General features: G+C 33.9%; 1 protein-coding gene across 5 annotated transcripts in view; it reads left to right on the top strand.

Annotated features, from left to right (window-relative positions):
- The window catches only part of LOC128187903 (helicase domino-like), a 200,057-nt gene that overhangs the window by 123,198 nt on the left and 53,416 nt on the right, over positions 1 to 23,443 (top strand). For all 5 annotated transcript variants that reach the window (XM_052858581.1, XM_052858583.1, XM_052858582.1 and 2 more), the window contains 7 exons: positions 2,954 to 3,123; positions 3,223 to 3,419; positions 12,761 to 13,058; positions 15,189 to 15,368; positions 15,489 to 15,566; positions 15,660 to 15,794; positions 19,219 to 19,254. In XM_052858581.1, the coding sequence (XP_052714541.1) occupies positions 2,954 to 3,123; positions 3,223 to 3,419; positions 12,761 to 13,058; positions 15,189 to 15,368; positions 15,489 to 15,566; positions 15,660 to 15,794; positions 19,219 to 19,254 (1,094 nt within the window). The remainder of the gene's footprint in view (positions 1 to 2,953; positions 3,124 to 3,222; positions 3,420 to 12,760; positions 13,059 to 15,188; positions 15,369 to 15,488; positions 15,567 to 15,659; positions 15,795 to 19,218; positions 19,255 to 23,443) is intronic.

The following is a 23,443-nucleotide window of genomic DNA, read 5'->3' as shown; positions in this document are numbered from 1 at the left end:
ATGCCAGCATTACACTAGATTTTGGAAAGTAATGCATTACATTACCATTACTCATAATGCTCATTTTGTGGCATTACACATTACTAGCATAACTTTGAAAACATGTAATACATTACAATGCATTACCATTACATTTAGCATTACCGCAAGCCTGTAAGGTTGTATTAATAATAAAACAGAAAAAATTCTTCACGAACCAGGATAGATTAACAAGAGTGTACGATAAAGTAGACAAGTGGCAGTTAATCTGAAATTAATAACAAGTAGATTTATGCTAAAAGGAATGCTGATTCAGAAGTGAAATAAATGATGGACGCGATAAAGAAACAGAGAAAACTCATAAGGGTCCCAGAGATGGCACTTAAGGTGGCTCTATACACCCACAATTTATTCCAATTTTCAATAGAAGACCACAAAACATACTTATCAAATATCAGAATGATGATAGGGATACTATAGGTATTTTAAAAGAATTTTTAAATGTTTTTTCATGTTTTTTTTAAATAATTTTTAAAAAATTAACTATTAACAAATTGAGAGAAATTTTTTTGTCAGATGATGGATATTTCCTTCGGACAGCTAAAAAAAATATAACACTTCTTCACATTCAAAAATGTTATTATTACAATTTGTTTTAGTATTTCCCCAAAACATTATTTTTCATATTTTCTTACTCTGTTGACAAATCATCTGAAAAAGCTGCTTGATGGGAAAATGTATTTTAATAAATGTGACCAAAAAAAATTGAATGAAAATTGCAAATAAACACAAAATATATTTTTAATTTCATTTGGTGTGAAAGTTCCTCAGGAAAGAGTTATCGTTCCTAAGTCCCAAGGCCCAAACACATTGGGGACTTTTCATTTCTGAGTTGAAGAAAATTTCCTAAATACCATGTTGGAATAATAAATGCATACATATTTCATTATAGTGAATACATTCTTTTTAATGCAAAACTAAGTTAAGTAAATAAAGGGGAAAATTAACTAATAGGATTTATGTATCCCAACCTGAGAGAAATTCAAAGCCACCCTCCCATCCCCTTAAGGTGGTAAGGAACATCTGTCGATATTAATGTGAATTAAAGTATATTATAATTGAAATACTTTCACCGGTTAAGAATTTTCTTTCACAGTATTCAACCAAAACTTATTGTCTTCAACGGGATTCAAACTCATGACCTCCAGATTTGTAGTTCTACGCTGTTAGATGTTGGTGATGGGAAAAAAACTACTGTTTTAAAAACTATGCTTGATTTTATTGTTTATTTCGATAAATAATACAACACAACGTGAAGATGTCACATACCACATAACTTGTTCAGTAATGAATTTTCCAATTAAATTTAATCTATTCATTTAACATATTTTCAAAAGAGCGGTCCCCAGATAATTCGCCTTAGTTTATAAATCAGCTAGTACCGGAATTGCATTCTTTCAGATTTACTTTTTTGCGTACTGCGTCATCAAAAGGTGGTGTATAGAGCCACCTTAATTAGCCTGTCTCTTAGTATAGCCATTAAGAAATCGAGTTTAAATAAATGTAGCTTGTTTGATATTCACTTTCCTTGTGGAATACAATATGGACACTTTGTTTTCTGCTTGTGACTCATAGTTATGACTAAGATATCCCACTCCTCAATGTTTTTGTATCAATAATTTCATGAGAAGTATATAATTGAAATCAGTAGACAAAACATACTTAAAAAATAAAAAGATAATGGTGGGTCAGTGTTCACCCCTCTGAATTATGGTCAAATTAATTTGACCTTTTTGCACCTAAAATGCAATTTCAGCCTGATTAAGATTTGTTGTCAGTATTTTTGATTATAAGCAAACTTATTTCTTCAAATATTGTTTTTTATTATGCACAAAGGTCACAGTGAATATAGGGATTACGAAAAAAAAAAGTGTACAAAGCTGCATTAAATTTTTAAGACCTTTTTGCACTTAAAATAGACAATTTCTACAACAGTTACAATTTGATTTGAAATTTAAAAAAATTTGAATACTAGATATGTATTCAGTATCATTTTGACATAATGAAATATGGGGGTCGGTGATGTCAAATTTTAGATATATGGCTGTAAAGGTAAAATTCTCACAAGATTTGGCTTAAAAAATTCAGACATTTTCTTAATACTTGCATTATTTTATGCTTAATATCTATCAATCTTTCAAGATTTAATTTAATACATGTCAAACAGAAGCTATAGAATATGTTACAAACCTATCAAATGTTAAAAATGTATATAATGAATAAAGTATAGTATAAAGAAAGATATATTGAAAATTCATAAAAATGTATATAATGAATAAAGTATAGTATAAAGAGAAGTATATTGAAAATTCATAAAATTGCTTGTTTCTCTCATTTTCATCTAAAAAATAAAAAAAAATAAAAACCTTCCACATGAATAAATAGTTCTGCCCGAAAACTTGTTTGTTTCTCAAATTCAGATGGATTTTTTCTTTATGAATGTTGTGTAATTATGAAATTATAATCTTTCTGTTATGATTAAATTAATACATTCATATTCATTTAAAATATAATGATCATATGCACAATGAAATCAAAACGTGAGGAGTGAGATACCTTAAGAGGGGTCCTCTGGACCCATAAAGACCATTTTCAAAATAAATCACTGAGGAACTGTTGTTCAGGTGAGCGATGTGGCCCATGGGCCTCTTGTTTAGATATGATATGTTAGTGTATACCAATAAAATTTACATTACACAGTTTTGGCAGTCATACTCCTGTGGTATCCAGAAACTTTTGGAAAATGGGTTCAATTTTTAATATTCTTTATATTTTACACATTCCCCAAATTTGATTAAATTTTGGCTGGAGAAAATGTGCACTATACACAAATCTTTACGCCAAGTCTTTGGAGACCTAATTGAAATATGTGTACGAAATTCTAAACAATAAATTTAAGGTCTTGTAATTTCAGGAAAGTTGCAAGTGATGGATATTCTGTTAAGACAACTTAAGTCGGGAAGCCATAGAGTGCTGATATTCACTCAGATGACCAAAATGTTGAACATTCTTGAAGCCTTTTTGAATTACCATGGTCACAGGTATCTACGACTTGATGGAACCACAAAGGTTGAGCAAAGACAGGTAATGAAATTAATTCAAATACAGATGTAGATGCACTTACACTTACATTTCTGCAAATAAACATGTTTATTACTATTTGCCACTTTTGTTTTATTCCAGTTTCTTATGGAACGCTTTAATGCAGACAAGCGTATATTTGCTTTCATTTTGTCAACCCGATCTGGAGGTATTGGAGTAAACTTGACAGGTGCAGATACTGTTATATTTTACGACAGTGACTGGAATCCTACAATGGATGCCCAGGCCCAAGATAGGTGTCACAGAATTGGACAAACTAGGGATGTTCATATCTACAGGTATGATTTAAACAGAAGTAGAATATTGCATCAAAATTATATTTAGTGCATCAAATTGTATTCAGAAGATATATTCAATCAACATCACAAAGATAGAAGAAAATAATTGCTCAGGTTCTGCAGAACTGTATCTTCACAGAAAATTTGGGTTGAGCTACAGTACAATTGCACCAAATTTCCTACACCCAAACTCTTTTGAAAAGTCAGGGACAAATACTGCCAAATCTCTCATACTTAAACTCTCTGGAAAAGTCAGTGACAGATATTGCCAAATCTCTCATACTTAACGTAGCTCGTGGGTTTGCTGACGTCGCAATAGGATTCGGCGTAAAGATTTGAATGTCATGGCAAACTCGCACATTTCTTTTAAAAATACAGTACCGATCAGACCCAAACTAACACCAGAGTAAACCCCAACTAAACCCTGGGTTTACTTTTTGAAAATTTGGGTCCACTCTGGGTTTAGTCTGGGTTTACTTTGAAATTGCTTTTGAGGTCAACTGTATGCACTGAAGTGTGAAGCTGACTAGTATTTTATCTTACCATCCTACTGCCTGTAATTCCTACCCTTTGTATATTCCAAATACACAGCGTCTGCTTTCAGGGGTATACGTCTGACTGGGTTTACTCTCTGTGTCCACTCTGGGTTTACTTTGGGTTTACTCTGGGTCCACTCTAGTAAACCCAGAAAGTAAACCCAGGGTTTAGTTGGGGTTTACTTTCTGTTAGGTTGGGTCTGATCGGTACTGTAACAAACGATCTTTAGAAACATAAAATGAAATATTTCAAAAAACTAAATTGCAGTTTATACAAACATTTAAAATTATCAAGTGCTAAAAATTTTAAATACGTGACATACATTGCATTTAGTTCTATAAGGTATGAGTGTGCGTTGGAACCCTTTCATCTAAAATCATGTTTAGTCAGGTACATTGTAAATAAATTGGACCGTATGCATTAACTTTGCTCGTTTTACAATCATAAATTCTGTATTTTCAAATACCGATCTAACTATTAAAATTATTTAAGCTTTAGCAAGTTAAAATATAAGATTACAAACTTATTAATATGTCAATAGTCGTATGGTAATTTTTTTTGGTATTGAATGATTAACTCATTAAGGTTTATGAAAAGAAAAGAAGCCATGTTTCTTCTCTTCAAAACCTTATGTTTATTGCATTTATGCATTCGAAAACATTCATAATAATGGTAATTAGATTTGCATGTTCTAATATGTGTTAATCAACTGGTCTTGTCAACCAGCGCATTTTCATTTTTTGGTTCTCAGACTTAAGAAAGTGATGACTGTCAGGCTAACGTCGTGATGAAAATAAAGGTTTTTAACCGGGTTTTCCGAAGGAAAAATCCGGTTATTAAAATGGTGAAAATGGCGGGCGGGCGGGCGGCTGCCAAAAGGGTACCCTCATTGTACGGATAACTCCTCCTACAGTTTTCAAGATAGGAAGTTGTTGTTTTGCAGATCAATTGTACATATATCAGAGGTGTGCATATTGCTAGGATTTTGATTTCTGATAATTTATGAAAAAATTACCAGCTTTTGAACTTAGTCATTTTTTGGCAAAATATTGCATATAGGGTACCCTCATTGTACGGATAACTCCTTCTACAGTTTTCAAGATAGGAAGTAATTGTTTTGCAGATCAATTGTACATATATCAGAGGTGTGCATATTGCTAGGATTTTGATTTCCGATAATTAATGAAAAAAATACTAGCTTTTGAACTTAGTAATTTTTTGGCAAAATATTGCATATAGGGTACCCTCATTGTACGGATAACTCCTCCTACAGTTTTCAAGATAGGATGTTGTTGTTTTGCAGATCAATTGTACCTATATCAGAGGTGTGCATATTGCTAGGATTTTGATTTCTGATAATTTATGAAAAAAATACTAGCTTTTGAACTTAGTCATTTTTAGCTCACCTGAGCTGAAAGCTCAAGTGAGCTTTTCTGATCACCTTTTGTCCGTCGTCCGTCTGTCTGTCCGTCCGTCCGTCCGTCTGTAAACTTTTTACATTTTGAACTTCTTCTCTAAAACCGCTTATCCAATTTCAACCAAATTTGGCACAAAGCATCCTTATGGAAGGGCGAATTTAAATTGCAGAAATAAAAGTCCGATCTGTATTCAAAGCGGAGAAAACCTTGAAACTGTAGAAAAAGGGGGGTGCATTTTTAAAAATCTTCTTCTCACGAACTACGGACTCCAATTCAACGTAGTTGAGCATAAATTATCCTTATGGGAAGGAAAATATAAATTGCAAAAATTAAGTGCTAATTCTGTTTCAAATCTGAGTTATTACGAAAATAATAATAAAGGAAAGGCGTGTTTCAGCTTCGAGTTCTGCATCCGGTAAAATGGGTTGGCAAGTCTTGGCCTGGGCAAAACAAAAGATTGGCAGTTATTAATCTGCCAATCTCATTAAAATTTCAGGATATTTGATAAACCAGTATATTTGTATTCGCTGTAAATATTGCTGCAAAATAGTGCGTATTTGGAATTGACGATTGCCGATCTGCCCGGCTTTTATTTTGCCACGGCCCGGGTTTGCATACCCATTTTACCAAGACTCGTACTCATACTTCTAAAACGAGGTTCTTTGTTTAAAGCAGCCATGACATTATTACGAAAAAGGGTCGATCTGACTATGATGAATTTGCTTGTTATGCAACAGTTCGCGTATGAAGGGAAATTTGCAAAACATGCAAAATATATTGGTGCCGATTTTGTGAAGTAAATTGAGGCTAAATATTTTAATGCGTTGACAGTTTACACATGACGTTGGTGTTAGCTTGTTCTGATTTTCGTTTCGTTTTCATTATTTATGCTTTGTAACCTGGGAACTATCGTCTGTATTTCGTGATTTTTACGTATCAAATCAAACAGAGACTTCGGTAAATCAAACAGTTAACTGTTTACCTGCGCAAATTAAGCAAAATCTGATGTATCAAAAGAGTACTGAAATACAATTCATTCTATCGGTAATTCGGCATTATCTTTTGCGTAATGGTAGATTAATGCAATAGGTTTTGTTGAGATGTTCGGCATTTTCTCTAGTTTATTCAGTTTAAATAGAGTTTGATATCGCTAATGGAAATATGTAGGTATATACATGTATATATATGATTCATTTCGAAAAAATAAATTGTGTTCTTTATTTGTTATAGTGCATGTTTCTTGTGTTTAATTGTTTACGAATTCTATTTACTAACCGTATTTGAGTGTTAAGCTTTGAATTATAAGCAAGATACAGAGATTTGCTCACAATTCTATGTTTGTACACAGATCTTAAAAACAAAACATTAAAAAAGTAAAACAATTGTCAATATTTATTAAGAAAATTTTCAAAGTCTGTTCTTCCAGAAACCAACTTTAACAACTTATTGTATTGTAAACTTAACCTTCTTTCGTCATTATTACTCCTACTGTACATGTGATCTTTGACTGTGTTTGTGTACATTTGTATAAACTCATTTTGAGCCTCAAATACCAGTGAACTTGTCTTGAGTGAATAAAAGAATTTAAAATCTTAGGCCATTCTTTTTTTTTTCATTTTAAATGCTGAATAGGAAATACCAAGTTAAAAATCTTAAGCTGAATGTAATAAACTCATGTGAACAAAATATGACTCAAACCTAGGTGAACTGTGAGCTCTGTATCTTGCTTATAATTCTACGATTGACGCTGAAATTTTGGTTGAACATTAGAAATTCTATATGAATTAAAGTATGTTAAATACTTGTACAAACAAAATAAAAGAATGATATTCTGTGTATACCTACTCTCTGGGGCCCCCTCTTCATACAATAAATAATGTGAAATCTACCGTATATACTCGCCTATAAGTCGGATTTTTGGGAGAAGAAAATTGAGTGAAAAGTGGGGGTCCGACTTATAGGTGAGACATAGTAAACACATTTTTACAAGAGAGAAGTAAGTTATATTTCTTTTTAAATAATAAACAGATAAATGCAGTGAACTTAAAAAGAAAATTCAAGCAGTCTGTTTTTCACACCTAAGGTGATAATAGATATAGGGGTCCTGTCATCTAAAACAACACAAGCCAACACCCCAGTTTAAGGGGCTAATTACCAACCTAATCAGTCAGTAAGGAAATTAATCACTATCATCAAATTTTCAATCTATTTAAATACCTGTTTTGAAGCTATTACCAACTTGTAATTAGTGTTAGAAGAAATAATGGCATTTAAATCAAAAGTTATTAACATCATAGACCCATGATAGAAATAGTCAAGAAGCAATTATGGGGTGAAAAAAGGACAATTTTTTTTAGAACTCAAAACATGTATGATAAAATGTGGTATTTTATTGAGAGTATTTGTACATCAATTGTCCTGAAAAAGTAACCCGACTTATAAGGGAGTCAACAGCAAAATCTTCAAATTAAAGCTGGAAAAAGGCAACCGACTTATAGGCGAACCATACTTATAGGCGAGTATATACGGTACATCAGTTTTGATAATTTTTTAGACACGAGTAAATAAAAACGACATATTTAAAACAGTTTCCATAGTTCTGACACATTTCTGTTGCGGGATAAAGTAACTATCGCTATTCCTAAGAAAATATCACAGCGGAAAATTATCCTGGTTTGTACGCAAGGTAAATAACAGTCATTTAATTACAATGGAGAAGACAAATTAAATTTATGAATGTTTTTAATTTGAGGAATTGAGCACATTGAGGTACAATTTTCTTCTTCACATCTATACATGTAGGATTTTAAAAATAAAATACAATAACTATTATATTTTTTTAAAAATACAATAACTAGTATGTAGTTGATGAAAAAAATGTACCTATATGCTCTCATATATTTTGATCGCTTTACAAAGTGTGTGTGTGTGTGGGGGGGGGGGGGGGGGGGGGTAGAACAAAAATATAGGGAATAGGAAGTTAACAACTTACCAGTATACCCCTACCAAATGTTTAGTTTTATATCTTGCGAAGGATTTTCTTATTCTGGTAAAAATAGTATTTCATGAAGGTACAATGTCAAAGATTACGTGTATGCAAAAATAAGTGTAAAATTCGAATACTTGACAATATTTATTTTTGTTATTCTACCGAGGGACCATATGGCACAATATCTTTTGAACGCCCATTGTTGCTCAGGTGAGCGATGTGGCCCCATGGGCCTCTTGTTTGGCAAAATATTGCATATAGGGTACCCTCATTGTACGGATAACTCCTCCTACAGATTTCAAGATAGGAAGTTGTTCTTTTGCAGATCAATTGTACATATATCAGAGGTGTGCATATTGCTAGGATTTTGATTTCCGATAATTTATGAAAAAAATACTAGCATTTGAACTTAGTCACTTTTGGCAAAATATTGCATATAGGGTACCCTCATTGCATGTATAACTCCACCTACAAATTTCAAGATAGGAAGTTGTTCTTTTGCAGATCAATTGTACATAGGGTATATCAGAGGTGTGCATATTGCTAGGATTTTGATTTCTGATAATTTATGAAAAAATTACCAGCTTTTGAACTTAGTCACTTTTTGGCAAAATATTGCATATAGGGGTACACCATTTCACTGGATATGGGTTGACATGGATTATGGATAAAGTTCACATAAAAGAAAACCCGGTTTGCTGTCACATTGACAGCTTTTCACTTGTTGTGAAATCTTTTAAATTTTTTGAAGTTTTTTTGCGAAAAATTGGCCGAGAACACATATTGATTATTTTTTATGAATTGATTCAAAATTATCTCTTCTGTTATTGTGCTGAGTAAAATTAATTTTGTCTAGATCGTTTACAAGGTTTGAGCATAGTTTTGAAATGCGGTTTTCGACTAAGATTAGCTGCAATAATGTAGCCCTCTCCCGATTTTTTATGGCGTCAAGCAAAGCTCGAAAACCATCTAGGGATCGTACGTCCACTGGAAGTGTAAGGAGCTGAACAACGCATGCTATTAATAAATCCGCGAAAATGAGTGCAAAGTTTTCTTTTGTATTTGAGGAATAAAAGAAGACTTGCTTCCATTTAGAACAGAACTGTACGTCAATATAACAAGTTGGCAGATAAAAAAATAGTTGATGTCTTGGACAATGTTCATAATTTATTGTAAACAATATGTCTTGGTTTCAGCGGATGAATATACTTCACACACTTGCGATAGTTAGGCCTACATACTCAGTTTGTTTATAAAATATACCTGCCTGCAAAACAGATTATTTTGAATCTTTATCGAATGTTGAGGTGTCCAAGTAGCGTAGTGGACTAGTGGACAACGCACTCGCTTGTCACCGCTGCGACCCGAGTTCGATACCCGTGATCGACAGTGGTTGTATGTGATAGGGTATGGCGGTTGCCCTCTTGGACACGTGGGTTCTCTCCGGGTACTCCGGCTTCTTCCCACACCAATGACCCCCTCGCGCTAACATCCGTGCCAACGAGAGATATTAATATAAGTTGTAGAACTTGCTTATCAATCGTTGTAAAATAAAGTAAAAAAAAAAAAAAAAGAAAAAGAATGTTGACTATGTAAAAATGCTTGATCTTTTAGAAACAAAAAACTTCCTGCACAGAACTATATCTACAACAAAAAGTAACTTTAAACCAACTAGCCTACTTTCACTTTTAACTGTAAACGATATGAATGGGCGCCTTCTTATTATCTACCCCTGATCTTTTCGGTCCGGTCATTTGGACCCATATTTTAATACTTATTAATTCTATTTGAATAGAGAAAAAAAATATCTACAATGTTTTAACTCCAAGGATATTTCTATTAAAAATTTTAAGTAGCATTCAAAACTTTTTAGGAATAAGGTGAGTCAAATGAATTGAAATTTGATTAATTTGATTAATTTTGTGATAAAAACATAATTTTTATTTATCTGAAAGTAGTCGACAGATGTATTTTGTCTTATATATTTGTTTTTAAAAAGGAAGTATAATTGATACCAATTTTTAAATGAATGGTCAATAACCAAATTAAAATGGTTTTTGATAATAAAAGAAATCGCAGTTCATTTTGATATTTTTATTATTTTAGTTGACTGCATAAAATCTATATTAAATTTTATTTCTGTGGGCTACAACTCCAGAGGATCTCAGTAATGGTGCAAGTGCGGGAGTGATTCACTCCCACAACAATTTCGTCTCAAATCATATATAATAACATCTACATTTCTTACCTAAACTCAAACAGTGTAGATGTGTATGGCATAACTAAATCCAAAAATATCAGGTATAGTCCATATATCGGGTATTTTTCATGTATGTCAACATCGCAAGTTGAATTTGTCTGCCATGTTTACTGACCTTGACTGGTTTTATTTTGGGACAGCCAATGAGAATTTAGGAGCGGATCTTGAACTGAATATAGGAATTCCCCTATTTTAAACATAATTAATGCTGTAAATAAGAATTTTCTATTATGTACCATTTCCTGAAATGATGTTTTAGCGATAGAACGAGGTAATTAAGATCGATTATTTACACTGATATTCACGTTTTCAAGCCCATCAAAACTCTAAGCGTAAATCCCTTAAAATCACGCGAGAACTGTCATGGCTGCTGGAAAAGACGACTGGTACACATGCAGATGTGTTTTATCTGGTTTTGATTTATATACGGTTAGTTTGTTCAACCTGAATTAAAAAATCATTTTATCTAAAAGAAGTCAAATATAAAATCGATCTTTACAGACTGAAGTCAGCCGCATTAAAAAATTAATTTTGCACCATTAAGGAGATCCTATAGAATTGTAGCCCACTCCAGTAAACATCAGATATAAAAAAAATCGGAGAGGGCTACATTATTACAGCTAGACTAAGATATGCATTTTACTATATATTTCATTGAAATGGCGTTGCATGATTTTATCAGCGACACTGTGTTTGAATCACAATAACATTATAACCATGCAAAGGAATCTCAAAATAAATTTAAGAAATAAAACTTATTGATCACACAGACAGATTTTCAGGGTAGGTTTTCTCACAAGCAGTTAACCCGCGAGCTACCTTAAACTCTCTGAAAAAGTCAGTGACAGATAGTGTAATATCTATTTATATTTTATCAATATACACACTATTGGTCTGTAACATCACCTGGTAGTGATGTATAAATGCTTAAAAATCCAGTTTAATTCACCAAAGAAAAGGATGAGCAACTAATGTTATCTATACTGTGACTACAGAATTACATTACTGTATGAGAGAGAGAGAGAGAGAGGAGAGAGAGAGAAGTTGCAACCAAGTTAGGGGAAAAGTTGTGGTGAAGAGATTTGGTGTCTTTTGTCACCGACTTCAGGGGTAATGTTGTGGTCATGAGATTTGTCGCCTTTTGTCAATGACTTCAGGGGTAATGTTGTGGTCAAGTGATTTGGTGCCTTTTGTCAATGACTTCAGGGGTAATGTTGTGGTTAAGTGATTTGGTGCTTTTTGTCAATGACTTCAGGAAAAGAGATGTGTACAGGAGATTTGGTGCCTTTTGTCGCTGACTTTAGGGGAAGAGTTATGTTCAAGATATTTGGCGCCTTTTGTCGCTGACTTCAGGAAAAGAGTTATGTACAGGAAATTTGGCACCTTTTGTCGCAAACTCCAAGGGAAGTGTTGTAGTCAAGAGATTTGGCGCTTTTTGTGCTGACTTCAGGAGAAGAGTTGTCAAGAGATTTGGCGCCTTTTGTCACTGATTTAGGGGAAGAGTTATGGTCAAGAGATTTGGTGTCTTTTGTCGCTGACTTCAGGAAAAGAGATGTGTTCAGGAGATTTGGTGTCTTTTGTTGCTAACTTCAGTGGAACTGTTGTGTTCAAGAGTTTTGGCGCCTTTTGTCGCTGACTTTAGGAAAAGAGTTATGTACAGGGGATTTGCCTGCCTTTTGTTGTTGACTTCAGAGGAAGAGTTATGCTTTATATTTCTTGACTTCTTACATGAAAGATTAGCTCAAATTTACCATATTGGAGTCCACCTCCACCAAACAGATCTGTTTGAAGTTTGGACTACTATTTCTTTCCCCTTGGCTCTCTCTTGCTCAGCCTTCGGCAAATGTCTGCCTGTAGACCCATTGAAATGGCCACCATCTCTTTGAAGTCTAGTTATATGCATGTGTGTAGTTAACAAATATGATTAATGTAAAAGGGTTTAAAATCAAAATTCCGTTAAATCAACTTTTTTTCATTGTTTTATGTAAACTTGTGAAAACTGAAAATAAGCTATTACTGTTTGAGATGTACAGTATGAGATAATTAACAACTGTATGTTTGACTCGTGAGCTCTTTGGAATATAAGTAAAATGATTATTTTATTGTAATTGTGGAGAATGAATGTTTTCTTTTTCAGACTGATCAGTGAACGTACTGTAGAAGAAAACATCTTGAAGAAAGCAAACCAAAAGAGAATGCTTGGGGATATGGCTATTGAAGGGGGCAATTTCACTACAGCCTTCTTCAAAGAGCAGACCATTCATGAACTATTCACAGAACCATCAGGACTTGAAAGTTTAGCAGATGAAATATCCAAAAAAGAGAAGTCGAAAGAGGAAGTGACTGAAAAATCAGAAGAGACAAATGCAGGAGGAGATGCTGTAGAAGAATATAGAGTGCAATCAGAAAAAAACATCATGGCTCAGTTCGAAAAGGTAACCTTAAAGATTAATGACTGATTTTTTTAGGTTACCTGAGTCACTCAGGTGACCTATTGCAATTGGTCTTTGTCCGTCATTGTGCGATAACAATTTTACATTTTTAACTTATTCTTGAAAACTAGAGGGCCAATTGTTACCATTTTTATGCCCCCCTTCGAAGAAGGGAGTGCATATTGCTTTGCTGTTGTCTGTCAATCGGTCGGTCTGTCATTTGGACGGTCATCCAACAGTTTCCATTCATTTTCTTCGCAGAGGATGAACATATTGAAATGAAATTTGGTATACAGGTTTATCCTGATAATATCTAAGTCAAGTTCAATATTGGGTACGATCGAGCAATTTTCGACAGAGTTATGGCTAGTGATGTTCCAATCATCGATTATAGTCGAAAATCGATTGATTGTTATAGCATTTTAAGCGCTCGATCATAAAAGGTTTCATTACGATTAATCGGTTAAGGTTTTTTTCCCTTTCAACGAGCACATATCATAAACAGAATATTCTAGACGCGAACTATCTAAACCCTAAAAAGGCGCGCGGTCTGAAAATGGCTGACATGTCAGAAGAGCTCGATATTCTTTCTCGGGAAATATAGCACATTCTAGAATTTGGACGCATTTTGGTTTCAAGAAAATTAATGTTGGACCGCCTACAAAGGAAAATCTTTTGAATATAGTTTTCTTTATTGCTAGAAATACTAAGTAAATCAAATTTCGAAAGCCTAGTAATGAGTCTGTTCATTGTAACTTGTTTATTTACATTTATTTAGCACTACACTGTAAAACAAAAAAAGTTAGTTGCGGGAAACCGATTATCGATTATGAAAATCTCACTGATTTCCATCAAGTGAATTATAAATAAACAAAAAGTTATTTTCTTTGATGCTGGTATCTTTCATTCATTGACAGTATGAAAAAAAAAAATCTTTGTTGGAATTTGAAAGTTTACATGATCGATTTTATAATCGATTGTGTGCTGCCGATTCAATTTGATTATTGATTGTAAAACTGGTCCGATTTTACAACACTATTTTGTTTCAATACATCTACATTGGTCTAATAATGATATGAATGAGACAATTACATTTCTAAAGTTTATTTATGGTCGTTTTTTCATCGTTTGACATGTACATGTAGTAGTTTTAAGGTTTTTCGTATATCATCTAGCAGCTGCTATATTTGCTTTAAAAAAAACGGATGCAATCGCACACAAAAATATCATTATGACTTACCGATAACTAAAGGTTTAGGCCACATGCAGATGCAAAAACATCTTGTATTGACTTTGTATCGTCTTAATGGTGTCCCGTAAATGGCGATCGCCCCTTGCTTCATATGTTTATGAGCTTAGGACGTTAATTTTTAAATTATTTCCCTCTTTCTTCTCGAACAGAGTGTTTCCATATATAACCGGTTCTATTTCGCGCAGTGTAAAATCAAAACCGATAACGGTACATTCCGGCATCCGGTTTAACATGAGTAGTCACCTACTTTACTGGAGTTATCTTCCCTTGCTTCTTCATAATGGAGTTATCTTCCTTCACTTGTTCATATTTAGTAATTAATCATTAAATATAATGTAATTAAGGAGTTGTATCACATACTGTATGATCAACGTAGTTTTGCAAGTATTTTTATCATTTGAAACAAAAACATTTTTAAAATTTTCTAAAATAAACAATTAGACTGAATTGTTTATAGTAAAGTAATAAGTAGTATACTAGCCACCTTGTTTTAGTTTATCTATGAAAATATATAAACATAAAACCTATCTTGATAGGTAACATACATGGGGGGAATATTTTCCAAGAATGCGGTGTACCTTTTCAGTAGTAGGTCATACACCCTATTAGGAGCTCCAAGTCTTTTGCTAACTTCTAGGATTAAGAGTCATTTCGGGCAGGGAAGGTGGTTGTCATTACAATATTATGATTTTCTACTCCATAATGAAACTCTTGGCCTTTTGTTTAATGTTCAAGTTAGCTCTCATAATAGTTTGCTCAATTTGATAATGTTAATTACTGTTTGATGAATTATGATGGTAACAGACTTGTCTTAAAGAACGATATTTCATGAACTGTTTAATTACCAACCATTAACATTGTTTTTTATTTAATTTCTGCAGGTTCTGGCAAAGGCTGAAGACGAGACCGATGCACAAGCAACTGATCTTGTAAAAGCTGAACAGAAAGCAGAATTGGCAGAGTTTGATGAAGACATTCCATGGGATGAGAGAGAAGCTGAACTTAAAAAAGAAGAGGAGCTCTCCAAAGTGGAACAAGAAATTGCTATGTTAGACAAAGAGGTTTGGGTTTTTACTTAAGAATGTCAGGAATTAAATTTCTTTATTTTCAATATCAATAATAAAGGCTTTTTAAAAAACAATTACATTTCTTAGATTTTAAATGACTAATTTGTATTGCAGCTTACTCCTGTTGAGAGATATGCAGTCAACTTCATTGAAATTGAGACTGACCCCATGGAGGAGTTAGAAATTGGAGAGGTAAAATAAATTAGAATATGTCAACTTTGAATCTGTTATTTTTTGTTTTGTGTTTTAAGTAATTACATCTTTATGTTTTTAAATGCTTCAAAGGATGACATAGAGAATGTAAAAAAAGACTGGGAACTTGGAAGACTAAAGGCATTAAAAGAGGAAGAAGAGAGACGAGCAGAACTAGAAGAGGATGAAATGTTGTACATTTATTCAAGGGATGATGCATACAACCAGGTGAAGAAAAAGTCTAAAAAAGCCCAGAAGGCAAACAAAGCGGCTGCCAAAGTTGTCACTCCATCTCGCATAACCCCTGTCAGAAATAAACCTAAACAATTTATTGATGATGAGTATGTACTATCCTCTGGAAGGTCTGTAAAGATTACACCCAGAGTAACAGCTTATAAGAATAGTATATCTCCTAGATTTAGTGTTGGGCGGAGCAAAAAGTCCAACAAAGTTTTAGCAAAAGCTGAAGCTGTCGTAGTGAATGAAGAAGGAGACCGGTCTATTAATGTTACATACAAAAGCACTTCAAAAGCTATCAAAATTAAAAGGAAAGTTTTAATTGATAATAATGTTACGATTCCAAATGATGAAGATGTAATACCTCTAGAGAAAACACCCAAGTTAGTGCAAAAGAAAGGACGTGGGAGACCCTCCATTTTAAAGCAAGGTAGAGATAAGCCTCCTTGCACATTTTCAACCCCACAGCAACCTGTGATAAATGCTACTTCTCCCCAGAAAATGGTTCAATTGCCAAAGGCTGTCATTCAACAAGCCCAAGTACAACCAGCCAAAGCACAGCAAACCCCTACCACTCAACCAACTATTGCACAGCTTATGTATCAAGCTCATCAGCAAACATCCTCAATTCAGTTTGCTAGGCAGTCTGCCCCCACTTTGCCTAACCAGACTATTAGTACCTCTCAATTGTTATCTGCTTCCCAACTACAACATCTTAAACAAATCATATCTAAAGCTGCCCACACCAAACTAGCTTCACCCAAAGGGAGTACAACAGGTATAATTCAAACTGGTCAACCAAATTTGCATCAGTTGACTGTAAAATCAAACCAAAACCAGCCAGCCATACAGCTTGTTGGACATACGTCAGTGATTGCTCAACCTCAGACAGTTAATGTGTCCCCTCAGGTTTCTCAGATTGTCAATCAGGGGCAAAATCAGACCATTCAGTATCTAACTCAACCGTCATCATTGACCTCTGTTAGACCTGCACAAGCAATACAACAAGTAGTGTCCCATAATAGTGCAGGACAACCAACCTTACAATTTATTAAGGTCAATACATCAAATGCACAGCAGCCTGTCTTGCAGTACTGTGTCAACACTTCAGGGGGTAATACAGGTCAAGTTAGAATCCAAAATGCTGCTCAACAAAATCAGCAAGGTGTTGTACTTCTTCAGTTGGGAGGGGGTAAAGCTATTCCCATGTCTTTAGGTCAGAGATCTCCTTTATCTGTCCCAATAGCCAGACTTGTAGCAAGCAGATCTGTAGCAAACACCAGCCAAAAAATTGGCAGTTTAGTGCAGCAGAATGCAACTCCACAGCATTTTGTTGCAAGGGCTGTACAGCCGACTAGAATTTCTGCACCAATATCAAGATTCCAAACTGCTAGTGTAGCAAGTCTAGGCAGTCCGGGTTTTCCGAATAATACAGCAGTATCTAGTCATCAACCCCACAATATACCTACTGTAGTGCAAACGAGGTATAGAATTCCTAAAATTGGTCAGCAACAGCTGAAGGAAACTCCCTCTAATACCCAAAGTGCACCCACCCCTTTTTGGAACCCCAATCTTGTTATCCGCACCAGAAAGGCTGTTGCACCTAAAGAAGTTGTAGAACGGGGAGGTAAAAGTGACAATCTTCCTTTTGTTATTGGAAAATCCAACCCATATGCAGCACAAACTAGTTCTAATGGAGGGTCCCCCAATCAGTTTATTAGTTTATTAAAAGCTGGATCAGCCTCTGGTCAAGTGTCTAATGTTGTGATAAAAGAAAATGCTGTTATATCCTCTCAGGGGATGGTGGTTGTGAGTCAAGCAAATAGCGAGGCTCCGATAACTACCAATGGACCTACAGTTAATCAGGTGAATAATGTTAATTAAGAAAAAGTGAACTATTCTGAATTGTATTGAATGAGAAGAATACCAGAGCTTTGTGTGAATGAGAATGTTGTGAATATTTTTGAAATATTTTAATGTGTTTAATAATGAATTTCATGAAAATTTTTATTTTGATTTTTAAACTTTCGGAACATTTAATATAGGTTATTTTCAAATATTGTATGAGTTTGAAATATCCCTGAGACATATTATTTCAGATTTTGTGATATCGCTTACAGAGTAAACTTAGTTTGCCTGTTACTGTATGAATGTATTTGACATTGCACTGTATATGTACACACATGTAACATGTTTTTTGTTATATACAAACATGTGACTGAAAATTTCAGATGAAAAGAAAAATAAACCGATATTTTGTTGCAAAGCTTGTTCATCTCATTTCTGGGGGTAGTGGCACACAAGGTCCTGGTGTCAGTCTCATCTTCTTCTGGGGGTGGAGCGAGGTGCCGGCACCATTACCTTCTTGTCTGGCCACATCATCCATGCTCACCCTCAGAAATGAGATGAAGACTTTGAATGCTTGCAAGATCTTTCTAACTTACAGTTTTTGGATTGATTTGAAAACATTATTTGATCAAAAAATACAATTGAAAGGAGATGCAATTTCATGATCATGTGTGTCACTACAATCAATGTTAGACAGTTGTTTATAGTTCCAGAGTTTTTATTCAGATTTTGGTCAAAATTATACAAGACTGCCAGCTTAAAATGTTATCAAATTCTTGGATCTAGCCAATATATGTATACAGAATCATTAATCCTAATTTACTGTGGATCATCAATATTATTTTATATAAATTTTTGTGGATTTGTAAATTTCATTCCATTATTTGGACAAAGGAAAACATATTGTTAATTTTGTGGAATAGTACAACAATGAAATTTAACAAAATTGGAGTCCAACGAAAAATGGTATAACCTTAGTACTTTATTGATACTTATCAAGATGTTATAACTTAATGACTGGTCAAATAAAGAAAAACATTAAACTAGATGAATTAATTAGTAAAATGAAATAACTATTAATGTTATGAGAACAAAAGAATGAAATAAAGATCATTTGGGATTCTTGCTAAATAAAGTTACCAGTCAATCATTGTGAAATTGTGACACAACTTTTCGGTATAATGATAAAGTGATATAAACCATGATTAAGTAATGAACCAGTATATTTGAAGTATAGGTAGTGATGTGGAAGTGTTTTAGGTGGCAGGATGGTCAACAAGTTGGCCATCGGATCAACCTTGATATTTTAAATATGATTTTTAAGCTATGAATTGTTATTTGGTTAAGGAAAATTTCATATATTTCAGCGTTTTAATTTGGCCATCCAGCTCCTTAATTTCTGTAAACATTCATGAACAATAGATGATGACTGTAAACAATAGAATTCTGTAAGCCATTTATCTACAATTGATGATGACTGGCAGTACAGTAAAATCCCAAGTTAAACCCTGCATTTGATTGCTGTGGGTTTTTTAATGTCAAATAAAAGTTTTTCTCCTATTTGTAGGTCTTCCTTTCTGATATTGACCAGGAGAAAATGCCTGTAAGTGTTGCATAAATATATGTATGTAGAATGTGTATCTGAAATTTTCTTTGGGGGGATGGGGTGCTAAGTTTTAAGGTGTTATCATTACTGGGGGGGGGGGGGATTCAATTGCCAAAAAATTGGTTTAGTATAATTATGCTCAGTTTTTCAGATATATCATTAATTAAAATATTGTTATATTAATTTTGACAGCGTATGATTCTTCTGAATTTTCTATCCTCTTGAGCCTTGGCAGGGGGAGAGAAAATGCACATCAAGTTGAATAAAATCATATAGCTGTACAAATCAAAGAATCTTATTAATGTTAATCCCTTTTTAATGCAATTGATCTATTGTGGCATCATCACAGTTTAGTATAAATTTTTATTACACAAGCAATAATAATATCCATCGCATATTTAGGCATATGGGTTGCATAGGAATAAAATGTAGTTGAAACACACTCTTTGAATTGCTAGGGGGAAAAATTATTGCACGTGAAGAATCTTTTGGTCATGTACAGTATGAATAACTTGTTTTGGTCAACTTCGACATTACACTTCAATTTTGTACAATTTGATTTTCATTTCAAAGGAAAAAATTATTTTCCACACTGGTAGCTGAAAATTAAATTATGTGATTAATTTTACAGATAAATTTTGCATATTCTCAAATTATAACCGTTATTTGGTTTCTGTTAGACATAGAATGGGTCGAAAAATGATTGAAATGCAGAAGGTTTTATCACAGTATGGGCCAAAAATAGCAACATGACAGAATTGATGCAAAATCCTACATATTTATAGCTGCAGAACTGTAGCTCTCCGGGAAAAAAAATATTGACAGGCCGGAGAGCTACAGGGCCACCCATTGAAAAAATTGTATATTTATTGCGCTGAAAAACTTGCACTAGTTTTCGACTAATTTACCTTATTTCTACGCAAATTCTGTGAAAACAATTAGTACCATTAAATTCTTCATGCAATTTACTACTGATATCGTCTCTTCACTTGCCTCGGATAGTCTTTTAAACATCTTCACCAGTCTCGTAAATTCATGTGGTGCACTTTGTTTACATGTAAAAATGGCGAATCTCGATGTAAATTCAACATACTTGATTTTCCGAGGTCGGTAGCATGTTTCGGAGAAAGTCTGAGGCAAATAAAGAGGCGATATCAGTAGTAAATTGCATTTTTCTGCGCAATAAATATACAATTTTTTCAATGGGTGGCCCTGTAGCTCTCCGGTCTGTCAATATTTTTTTCCCGGAGAGCTACAGTTCTGCAGCTAACATATTTACAGCTGTTTTGTTTCAAAATAATTTTTGGAGGACGAAAGTCCAAAGATATGACAATGTCGTTTCAAACACTTCTTCATACCACAAACTGTAAAGTCTTGCATCGCTGACTGGGTTTGTTCTAGATTAATAAATACAACCAATCAGTGTTTTGGGTTCAAATCCTCATGATGATTAATTTTTTAGAATACCAAGACGAAGTCTGGGGGAGCTTATGCTATGGTGTCGGCGTCTGGACCTGGTTAAAGTTTTTGTTGCATGTCCTGTATCTAAATTATTACTTGTCCTATATTCACCAAACTTGCATGGATGATGCATCTGGAGCTACTTATGGACTTGAAAGACTTGGATGCTGAATCTGGGTCATGAATTTCAGATGCTTGAGGAAGTTAATTGTTTTGGAGCTAGTTAAAGTTTTTGATGCAGGTGCCGTTTGATAGCCATTTCTAAGTAAATACTGGTCCTAACTTCTCAAAACTTGCATGGATTGTGCGTCTTATGATACAGCTGCAACTGACAGGCTTGAATGCTGAATCTGAGCCATAAGTTTCTGATGCTGGATGAGGTTAAGGTTTAAAGACCTAGTTAAAGTCTTAGAGCAGGTACCCTTCGATAATTATATCTAAGTTACTCTTAGTCCAAACTTTGCCAAACTTGCGTGGATGGTGCGTCTTTTGATATTGATGCTCCTGACAGGCCTAATTGCTGAATTTGAGCCATATGTTTTGGATGCTGGATGAGGTTAAGTTTTTTTAACAGGTCACATGTTTGATAGATAATAGTACTATTTCGAATTTGCATAGTTGATTTAACTTAAAATACACCCCAGTGAATTTGTTCGGAATGTTTTCTTTATTGTTGCTACTTGCTAAGTATGAAATAAATCCAGAGGTGCTCAAGTGAAATGAAAGTTCAGGAGACTTCCTGGTGAAATTTCAAGCGGAAGTATACTGGCACTGTACCAGTTATCGGCTAAGACCAGTTATCGGCTAAACTGAGAGTTCGGGTTAATAGAACCGCAACAATCCGAGACTTTTTAATTCAGTCGTCTGTTTTGTATAAAGAAAAGTAAGTTTGCTTGGAAACTTTCTTGGATATGTTTTAAACATGAGCTTAAACAATCATTGTTTACCGCTGATTTACGAGGGTTGTTCGGAAATTATTGAGACAACTCGAATACTTTCTTTTCTGACGAATATTGGTGAAAATTGGCATAGACACTGAAGAAACGCCAACAAATAATAAAACAAAGTAATATTAATAGAATATTTAATATTTTGTTTACGACGGTAGATAAACAAGTCGGTGGTCGGGGTACCCGGCGCAGCCATGAACTCGGAGATTTAACAACTTAAACATCTACTTTATAAGTGTCCGTAGAATTACAGTTAATGATAAAAGAAATCAAATTAAATATGTTCATTTTGCTATTCTTTGCGACTAACTTTTGATTAAGTTTCACTGATGTTCGAGTTGAAATACGGATATGGTACACAAATATTTACCAAACAATAGAAATCTGACAACGACTTTACATTGAATTTTGACGTCAAGGCGGCGCATTGGAAACCGTCAAACTGGTGGAAATCTCAAAAGAAGACCTTTTAAGGCCACCCAATTGCTTTAAACACTATACGATTACAAGACAAGGTATAGAGCTTCACCTCATCATATTTAATTTTACTGATTGTTTAACTAGGATTAGGCCAAAGGGATTAATTATCAAGTACTTTTGACACACTAACTGTTTTCAACGGTTTTAAAATATAAATACAAATGACTGCAGGAGACATTCACAGTGATTAGACTTTCGGGTTAAAATAACTTGATTATTTTCCCCCAAAAAACAAGAATGAGAGTAAATGTAAATGATGACATCTTGAAATGAAAACAAAAGATGAGAAATAAAGAAAAATTCTTATTTCCGTTCGTTTGTAAGATGTTTAAAACACGGGAGCAATAAGAAGCGTTAAAATGACGTTGCGAAAAGTTTGCGGTTGCGCCGGGTCGCTGGACGAAGGCACGTTGGTCAGCTTACCAGGAATGATCTATTCATGCCATGGACAAGAAACTTTTCACATTGATAAACTCTATCCTGATTTACGTTTTGGTGAAATTTCAAGAGTTTATCTTTTTTACTAAAAGAATAAGAGAAAATGTCTCAATAATTTCCGAACAACCCTCGTACATCTTTGCATTTCAGCAGTAGGGGATAAGACGTAAGAAGTTAAAAAATAGAATATTACTTCATTGTGATACGTTATAATATCCCTTCTTTGATTTGACATATACTATCATTATATATAACATGCATAAACAAAGGGATTTAACAAAATTCCGAGAGATTCATAGTGCAGTTGAACGCTTGAATGCACAATTATTTATTGAAAAGTCTACGATTTTGTGTATTACCGTATTATGACAAACGAGTAATTTTATGAGGTTTGTTTATGTATCATAACCCCTACAACCTTTAGTCTGACCCCACAAGGGGCATAATTCAAATTACATTTTGTAGAGTGTAAAATCAACATGTACAGGGATTTTACTTTGTTATTATCAATTTTATGAAACATTTTCCAGGAATTTGTTAATGGTTTACTACTACTCTGACAAGCTTTCTTGAAAAAATTAGGATACCTTACCAGGTATTTCTGCAAAATTCTAGAGAATGTAATTTCCTATATAATCTTGAAAATACACTTGAATTGCTGATACAAAAATGAATAAATAATACAGCACAGCGAAAATCACAATATTGGGCTGAGCTTTGAACTCACAACCTCTAGAACTAGGTCAGGCGAGGATCGAAAATTAATTCTTAGGGGGGTTGCTACTAAGGATGTTAATTGTTGCAACAGCAGAAAAACCGTATATTTTCTATAATCACATTTATTTCTAGAACTCATT

The sequence above is a fragment of the Crassostrea angulata genome, chromosome 6 (assembly GCF_025612915.1).
Source record: "Crassostrea angulata isolate pt1a10 chromosome 6, ASM2561291v2, whole genome shotgun sequence".
NCBI lineage: Eukaryota > Metazoa > Mollusca > Bivalvia > Ostreida > Ostreidae > Magallana > Magallana angulata.
Note: the sequence above shows the minus strand (reverse complement) of the source record. Positions and strands in the feature narration are given on the sequence as shown.